This window comes from Glycine max, chromosome 20 (genome assembly GCF_000004515.6).
Source record: "Glycine max cultivar Williams 82 chromosome 20, Glycine_max_v4.0, whole genome shotgun sequence".
Lineage (NCBI taxonomy): Eukaryota > Viridiplantae > Streptophyta > Magnoliopsida > Fabales > Fabaceae > Glycine > Glycine max.
In genome coordinates, this window is record NC_038256.2 from 31,615,844 (window position 1) to 31,625,430 (window position 9,587).

At 34.8% G+C, this 9,587-nt stretch overlaps 1 protein-coding gene across 1 annotated transcript; it reads right to left on the reverse strand.

Annotated features, from left to right (window-relative positions):
* Positions 1 to 274: 274 nt before the first annotated feature.
* LOC100527039 (pre-mRNA-processing factor 19 homolog 2) lies at positions 275 to 9,005 on the reverse strand. The gene is made up of 18 exons (XM_003555698.3): positions 8,847 to 9,005; positions 8,628 to 8,713; positions 8,076 to 8,147; positions 7,865 to 7,927; positions 7,523 to 7,609; positions 6,955 to 7,102; positions 6,598 to 6,719; positions 6,181 to 6,297; positions 5,966 to 6,061; positions 5,835 to 5,894; positions 4,820 to 4,894; positions 2,098 to 2,202; positions 1,690 to 1,809; positions 1,524 to 1,601; positions 1,351 to 1,447; positions 1,194 to 1,245; positions 977 to 1,047; positions 275 to 878 (listed from the first exon to the last, which is right to left on the reverse strand). The coding sequence occupies exons 1-18, from the start codon at positions 8,857 to 8,859 to the stop codon at positions 763 to 765; spliced, it is 1,578 nt and encodes a 525-aa protein (XP_003555746.1). The 5' UTR covers positions 8,860 to 9,005; the 3' UTR covers positions 275 to 762.
* Positions 9,006 to 9,587: the final 582 nt, after the last annotated feature.

Here is a 9,587-nt window from a genome sequence, read left to right on the forward strand (position 1 = left end):
TCCTGAAAATACACTTTGAACGCTCAGCAGGAATTAATGCAAGATCATTGTTTATGCGTCAATTTTCTACACAATAATTCCATACCTTTGCTATTGTACAATTCTCTTTGCTCGAAAGTCAAATAACCATTTAAATAAATAAAACTACCAGTGCATATTAATAAGAAATAAGAAATGGCAGATGGAAACTTGAATATATTTTTACGTTGGACAAGGTAAACAATGTCATCACTTCCTATTCGTTATAGTTTGTTTTGTATCTATTAACGTAATATCCAGAAGCAAAAGGAATTGTTTTTCATCATAAGCTGTCTACTAGAAGAAGTTGATGTCTATCACCCATTTCTTTTAATGTCAACAAAACACCCCGAACAAGAATAGCTACAACCATATAAATTTCCGATAGTAAGTATTGGCCGACAAATCAGTTATCTCACTAATTAAACAATTGACGTTACAAAATTATCTACGGACAACATAAGCTTTGAGGTTTTGATGACTAAGGCAAATATTGCAGCTTTCTATCACTAAGGTTAGCAGCCATGATCAAGGCATCGTAATGTTGCTGCACAAAGCCTGAAAGTACATTTGTTCCATCCTACATACGCAACATGCCATGTGAGGAGCAAGACTGAATAATCAAAGAAACCACTACCTTCATTAACTTTTCCAATCTCATCATAGATATTTAGACCAAGCACCAATAGCAGGTAGCAACTGTTTACTCCAGAGCAAGACTTTGGCTTGTACAACTGAGGCATTTTATGACTCAGTAGGAGCATCTTCACCGGGCAAGCCGAATATCCGAAGATTTCGGTCCATTGATCCCACAGCTATGTATTTAGAATCTGGACCAAATTTTACACACGTGTTCTTCCCTGAGAAGAAAAAGTTCGAGTTGTGTATTAGTAACTGAACAAACATGAAATCATCAAACCCTCAAGGAATAATGAACAATGGGAAAAAGGTATAAAACCTGTTCCAGATAAATCAGGGAAGGTTTTGATACAGTTCCATTCAGATTTCACATTTGCTACTTGGTAAATCCTGCATAAATTAACAGGCACTGGAAATCAATTTTAGGTATAAAAAAAAAACTAATGAAAGGGATGACAAACTAACAAGCTTGAGAATATTTTTTCTGTGACATTCTAAAACAGTCACCAAATCTAGTACTAGACAGTTTTCTTCACCTTATATCAGAACCAGCAACTGCTAGGTAGGACCCACTGTGGTCGAACTCCACTGCAAGACACACAGAATTAAGATGAAGGCCTTTTGAAATATGTACAACTTCTTAACCAGTATATATAAATATAGGTTATATTGCCATCAAGTGAAAATGAATACCGGAGCTCGTTGGTGTTTCCGAATCATATGGAGCAAAATTCCTGAAGTTCTTCAGTTTACGTAGATCCCAAAGCTTAACACCATCATGAGCAGCAGTCTGTCAAATTTAAGAGTACAATAAGAATACTGTATAAACAATCATCATACTTTACTAGTTACATTTTCTCACATACCGCAAGGAAGTATCCATTCTCAGAGAAAGATATGGCAGTTACTGGCCCAGCATGTCCGTCAAACCTAGCAACATTTGCCTACAACCAATGGAGGAAGGTAAGAACATAGAGAATAACATTGAATATTAAAATTGAACTTTAAACAAGTATAAGAAAAAATGTTTACCTGACTTTTTACATCCCAAATCTTGACAAGAGATTCTGTGGTGCCGGTTCCAAGAATGAGACCATCCGGATGAAAAGCCGCAGATGTGTACCCTTCCGAAGAACCTGAAGTGTCATAAACCTACACAACTCATCATTAATTGTCTGATTCAGAACTTATGTAGGGAAGACTGAAGAAAAGGTTTAAATCTATTACTTAAATAAGATAAATTAAAAGAAAATAAAAAAAATCTCCACATTCTTCAGACACCTCTACTAAACCATTTCATATAGAACTTTACCAGTGCTGTAAACATTTAACTTTCACATTCTAGCAAAAAAAAAGTACCCCACTAAAAAAAAGGTCCATGTGCATGCATAGTTCTTTCCCTTATATTGCTGGTATTACAGCAAAAACAAGAGATCATACCTGAGTCAAACACGTCCCTGAAGAAAGTTCATAAAAGCACCAAGAGCCATCAAGTGAAGCAGTCACAAAGTAATTATTGGTTGCATGGACAGTGACAGCTTGCACCTGAAAAATTGGAAATGCAAATCATTCTTGCATCAGAAGGAGTGCATAAACAAGAGAAGTACAATTGACAGGTTCAGGAAAGTCATATATCACTAGAAGCCTCATATTTAAGAAGGGCAATCTTAAAGGCATGAAATTTCATGGTTTTATACGCAACAAAAGTTACAATGCAGTGTGGATATTATATTTCAAACTGAAGAACCTCAGATTACAAGAGGTACTCAACTGAAAAGAAGCAACTACAGTTATACAGACAAATATTTAACCTTATGAGCATTTAAAAGCAATAGGTACAGCAAAATCTGATGATGATGTAAAGCTAAAGTAAATCAAAACCTAGCAGTCAAGAGTTTCTGGCAGTTGAATGGTTGTTGGGACTTTACAATATTGAAATTATCAGGATTTAGGTAGGGAAGGAGGAACAGGGAGAATAGAGATCCTAACTAATTTTCTTGAGCATGTGATACCATATGATGTGATGGATATTATATGGAGGATAAAGCATTAGCCTCTATTTGTACTAGTAATAGACTCCTGATAATCCTATAAATCCAAAAAATGTCCAAACTGAATCTAGGACAGAGACAGGATAGACTCCAGCCAGGTTCAGAGACAAAGGCCAAACCAAGTTTGGTGTTAGGGGATGAAGATGGATCAAACTGCATCTGATACTTGAAATGGGAGCCAAACTACATTTGGAACTAGACACGGGGGTCAGTCTATGGAAGGGTCAAAATGGAGCCAATCTACAAAAAGATAAGCTAGAACAGAGCCAATCAGTGAAAAGACAGGCTAAATTGGTGAATCCATGGAAAAATCAAGCTAAAAAATGCCCATCAGTGGGAGAAAAAAAAAAAGAGGCTGAAACAGAGTGCATAATGGTTTTGGTGGTAATTGAGTTCCATAAGCTTAACACAAGATAAGGAAGAAACTATTCTCAAAGTGGATACACCATGTTCTGATACCATGTCATGAACCAACTATCACAAAAGCTTAAGCCAATAGGTGAAGACACCTGATGCCCCCTTATGCAAGAACACTTTGGGCTTCAAGCATGATCAACACACAGAATCACGTACCTGCTTAAATTCAATGTTTTATTGGAAAAATGGGGACGGCAAGGATAGAACTCTAGACCACTAGGTCAGTCATAGAGGCTTTGATACCATGTTCAAATCATAATCTTGGCAAAGAATGAGGAAGAAAGAATAAGACATTTTAAGATACATATTAACAACATTACAAGATATTTCCTACATATAACACACAGTGGTATAGCTGTTGTTCATATGAACGAGTGAAATTACGATTTTAGAATTGAGGAAGACTTTTCTTTTACTGGTACAAAATACAAAATTGGATGGAATTGTCTTGAGATGAATTTGAAGATAATTCAGATTCCAACTCCATCAATAGAGAGGATGGGAACTCTGTACAAAAACTTTTTACCAGGGTAGCAAGGATACTGTTACTTTAAGAGTATAAGTGAAATTCTAGTTCACCAAATCAATGGGGATAGTGACTTAATATTAGATCTGCAAGATACAGGACAGACATGATTTATCTATTACATGTGTTACTTGTTAGCAAGAATGCTGGTATACTATGCTTGCTTCTTTTTTTTAGCATTGCCAATAATAAATAAGCTGAAAACGAATATTCACTGGTGATTAGTTATATAGGTGAGCACAAATTATGGGAACACTCACCACTCACATCCCATGACTCTCCTAGGACTGTTTATGTGTGGTCCCATCCAACTTGATATGGGAAGATGTCTAAGGTGAAATCTCCAAATCCAAATGAAATAGAAAATGTATGCAGAATGCATTGCAGAGACTTACAGCAAAGGTGAATGACAGAACAACAGAGTAAGAAACTAAATAAGATGTTTTCTCCATGAGATTTTAAGCAGGAAGAATTTTGTTTGAGGTTTAGGCCTTTCGGGAACTTGGGGGAGTGAAAAATTATTCGACATTTGCAGCCAATATAATAGGGAAGGTAATTATTTGAGGACTTCTTTCACTTGGTTCTGAAGGTGGAGTTGTGGTTTAAAGAATTTCTATGAAACATTTCTTATTATTCTATAAGATAATTCATTTCAAGCCATACCATCAAACATGGAAAGTTATTGCTTCGTGTAAATAAAAATAAAAAATCCAATTTTATAAAATAATCTTACATGCTACCAAATATATTGAAACCACTATCACACAGCAAAAGAGCATGGCATTGGCCCCCAGTTAAAATTTAGTACCATGCCAGCAAAATTATCACCCAAATATTGGGAAACATGTACAATGTTGAAGAGGAATTAAGATTAAATTATTTACAAACATCAAATAATGCCAATTCGGAAGCCTTATAATTAAAGTTGAGCCACTGGAAGAATCAAGTATTACACCATGCCCTCATCACTTTACCATTTGTTATGAATAAGCACAACATAGGCATGCTTCAATTTCACTAATGAAAAAATTTAGATCTTCAAAAATAGGAGAGAAAATTCTTCCAGCTCATTCTTGCAGCAAAATTAGAAAACCTAGATAGGAGTGATGTTAATACACAAAATTATAACTAATTACAGATATAATATGGTAACATTAGTTTCGTTTACCTCAGCTGAATGATCCTTTAAGATGTGCCTGCAGTTATAGTTACCATCATCTGACCCTTGCCATAGACGAACTGTCTGCAACATAAAGTAAAAACATTGACCACTGGAATATGCAAAATAAAAATAGCTAACATGTAAACATTAGAGTTGCAGATTAGAGAAAACTGCACTTAACTATTTGTTTAAGAACTTGCATTTGTACTTTGATAACACTAAGTTGAAAGAATCACATTACTGACTACTAGCTGATTACCAGAGACAAGAAAAACATGCTTGGAAAACCCAACAGAAACACTAATGTAAACCTTTCGATCAAATTGTATAAAGTTACACCTGCAAGTATTAGTCTTAGCACCAAACCAAGTCTTTTCAGTTTTCTGGGTGCTTTTGAATTCACATTTAGAAGTCATATTCATCACTTTCTTCTGGTCGAGTAAGTACAATAGTCAAAAGAATTTCCATTATGAAAACAAAATGCAAAAGTAAATTGCAAGAGACTGAAAAAAATTGAGAGGACTGGGGTCACAATTCTCACACAACTTCACAAGTTTGTATTAGCTATACTGTGCAAAAAGCAAGCTCAGGAGAAAACAAAGAAAGCAGCAATGCATGGATGGAACTTCTCTTTCATGCTATACAATGTCTGATCCTGGGTGGAGAAAGGTGATCAAGGCACCATTTGGAGGAGAGCTTATTTACAGCTTATTTGTACTGAAATGACATAACCATTAGTCTTAATGTTTTGGAGAGCTTATGAAAATAGCTTATGATATGTCCATAAGCTGTTTTCACCTTATTTCAACTTCAACAAGCTATCCAAAATACCTAATAGATACAGCATATAGCTTTGATAAAAACAATTTAACCCTATTTCCTCTTCGGCTATAAAAAGTCAAAAACAACTTCTACACAAGTGCTTACACAATAAGTTTAAGTTGTTTATCCAAAAGGACCCCAAATAAAATGGTTCTAACTTCTAAGCAATTAAACCTACAGTAAAGGATAGCACTTTTACCTTATCTGCTGAAGCAGTTAGGAATGATTCACCCTGAGCTACAAACTTTACACTGGTCACCTAACAAAAGCATTCATAATCAGCAGAAGTTGAAGAAAAGATAACTGTAGCCATTTCAACTAAAATAAAACCTTTTTAGAGTGACCACTGAGTGTAGATAATATCTGTCCTGATGGGCGGTCAAAAATAACAGCATTTGTATCAATACCTCCAGTTGCAATTAAGTCCTGTCAACAGAGAAAGGGAAGATCCTGAATTAGCACCCATTAGTTTTCTAGTTTTTTTTTTAAAAAAAAAAGGAGCCTTTTTGCATGTTTCCACCATATATAAAGTTTAAAAGCCATACCTTAGAATAAAGGATATCAAGAGATATAATGCCTTGTTTGTTTGTTTTGTGAAAGGGATGACTAGATATCTGGGTATATGCCTCTAGAGCTTCGACAGGAGCCAAAGTTGGAGGAATCTGAACAAACCGACAAAGAATATGCACAAACAAGTGAAAACATTCAAATTTACAATTAGAAACAGCAAAGAAATAATTAAAATATGCCACAAAAGTTTATAGCATACACTGATACACACAAGATACATATATATTACAATTTTAGTAGGCAAGTCAAAACCAGTAAAAAGGAATACTAAAAGTTCCATAAATTCCAACTTGTCAAAAGCTCAAAGCAAAACTGAGCTCAAAATGAAGACAACTAAAGAAACACTTGAAAATGTCAATATATATTTATATTATATATATCACCAAGAGTACCTGTCGCTTCTTTCTCTGCTGGGAAAGAGCAGCATTGCAATCAGTTAGCTCAGAAATTATGCTAGAAGATATTCCAGGATGAATTTTCTTTGCACCAGGAGCCAGATCCTCATCCTCAGCAGCTAAATGAAAAAAAAGATAATTCAAATAAACAATTTGAAGCAAACAATAAAAACTAATAGCAAACTGGGGGAAATATCCTTAAGAAAGTTCTAAATGAAAGCTTTTGAACACTTTCATCTATAACATTAATGGGGCATACTTTATGAAAGTTATATTAAACTCAGCATAAAAAGTAATCTGCAGAATTGCAATATATAGGAAAAAGATAACTAGACTAGATGATAACATGAAAACCTCTTTTCCCATTGCTCAGGACGGGGGCATTTGCTGTTATGGCATTTGGTGCAGAAACAGGGAACTGCCTCTCTGCTTGTGCAAGTAAGGACCTAGCTTCATCTCGTTCCTTTTTTAGTCTTGCAATAACTCGGCAAGCAGCATCATGCTACAGATTAAAACTAATATAAACAGTGGCAGCTCTTGCAGGGGAACATATAGCAACAACACTAATATCATTTTGTGATCAATACCACCCAAAGGATCATATTGAAATAAAAAAATCATACAGAGTATTGAAAAGTTCAAAAATAAAATATTATTAAAGCATAACAAGTCAAACAAAAGTTAATAATAAGATAACTTAACAGCAATTATATCTGAAAAGTAAATACACCTATTTTTAACAAGGTAAAAAAAAAAAAAAAAACAGACCATTGGGAAAAAAAGCATCAGAAAATTGGCAATCTAAAAGGCAAAGAAACCTGAAAGTTTTGGAGATTGCAAACACAAGGGCTGAGAAATGTAAAGAAGAAGCAGAACTATAAAAGACAACAATTTTTTACATTAATAACTTTGTTGCTCTTACCTGATACAAAGCATGACTCAGCTCTTGTCTTGCTGTGTGCAATTGTTGCTCCAATGCAAAATTAGATAGCATCAATCCATCCCATTCCTACAAATTAGGCAAACCAAATCATCTTATGCGGAAGCCTAAATAATTGTTTTTTTCAACAGAAAGAAGCCTACACATATCTAAGCATGTCTAAATATTTATTTGAAAACTATCTATAACATAAACCACCATTAAACTCCCAATCCCAAAATGTAGAGCAGCATATAAATATTTTTTTTTTTTAAATGCAGTGGAAAATATTAAGCAAAATATAACAAAAATCATAAAGAATACTTCATAGCATAAATTCCATACATTTTGGAACATTCCAAGCATGCCAGGGATGCTAGCTGCCTGAACAGGTCTGGGTTTCACTATCTGCACGGTAAATGATCCTGATTTAATCAGTACATTGCAACTGAAATCTTGAAAAGCAAAGAACAACATCAAACACGGGGCGCTTAGTCTTGATATAAACTCCGCACTCAATATTAAAACAATACAACTAATTTCATTACCACCATACCTTGCCTGTCTTGATTGGTACAATGTCGTCCATAGTAAGTGGTTCTCCAGTAATTGGACACTTCCCATAATCCTACATAGCAAATTCGAGAACACAAACTGTCATAATCAATAATATAGGTATATACATACATATACATAATAAAAATCACTTCAAACACATTAAGTAATGCCACAACACCCATTGTATATCAAAACAGACACGTAATACAAAATCCCATAACCAAATGACCAATATAAGATCCAGTTTCTGGCACGAGCAAAAAGGGGGGAAACATTTTATTCCTTAAAAATCATTAAAAAAAAAAAAGCTTTAAAAGGTTAGTCAGGTTAAAAACTAAAACAACACGAAACTGAAATTCCAGTCAGGATTTCTAAAAACCAGTTCAAAATTTGACTTCAATAACTTGAAAAGAGTGTCATTTCTTTCTCCTTTTCAAATTCTCAATTAAAACACTTTTCGCTACTTGACCTCTACTATTTCCTCACTTTTTTTGTTATTTTCTCAGTAAATTGAATAAAAAAAATGAACAAATAGAGAGAGAAGGGTTACCGAAATGTGTCGCTCAATCAAACGCTTCTCGAAGAGGAGACCGGAGTTCCGAGACACGACGGGCTCTTCCGGAACTTCGCCGGAGACTGCAAAAACAGAGAAAAACAACGACGTAGAGTCAGATCAGCAAAACCCAACGAATTTCAGTATAACAAAAAATCAGAATGAAAGAGAGCGTGTAGTGTAAAAAATCAGAATCGGAGGAGAAAAGGAAGTAACTGGAGCAATTCATGGCTGCAGCGAGCGTGAGAAAGTGTGCGAAAGAGAGTTAGGGTTTTGGGTTTTTGGGAGGAGTGTGAGTGTGAGTGTGAGAGAGAGGGAAACGGCAGTGAACGAAACGAAAGGAACCACCGCAAATGATTCACAGAAAGTGAGAGAGGTATCTTTTATTACAACTGGATACGATACTGGATATGCACCCAGGACGGGCCGACCCAAATACCCGGTCCATTTTCCATTTCGGGTCTAAATGGTAAGTTAGGTCAAACATTATATATAACCTTATTATCTTAAAAAAAATTATACTCCTTAAAAAAATTAAAATGTTAAAATGAGATAAATGTATTAGTTTTATAAATGTTTATTAATGCTTTGATTTTATCAAAAACAAAAAGTTGGGGTGATCAAATTTACTTGACCCACCCAAACTCGGGACTATCTAGGGCAAATTATGAGAGACGAACAAATTCAATTGAGTCTGTGTGTTTTTGGATGAACAAAATAGAGTGTGATTAGGCTTGCTTTATAATTTTTGCACTTGTTAGTATCAAAATGTGATCAATTCAACCTCTCTTAAACATTAAAAAAAAAATTGTATGAAAGGGAAACATAATACATTATCACACTTGTAACCCTTGTGCCATTGAGTTGAGTAATAAGAGGTCAAGGTTATGTTTTCAAACACTTAACCCTAACATTGCTTTGAAATCCCAACACCCAAGGCTAAGACTCATTTGTTTC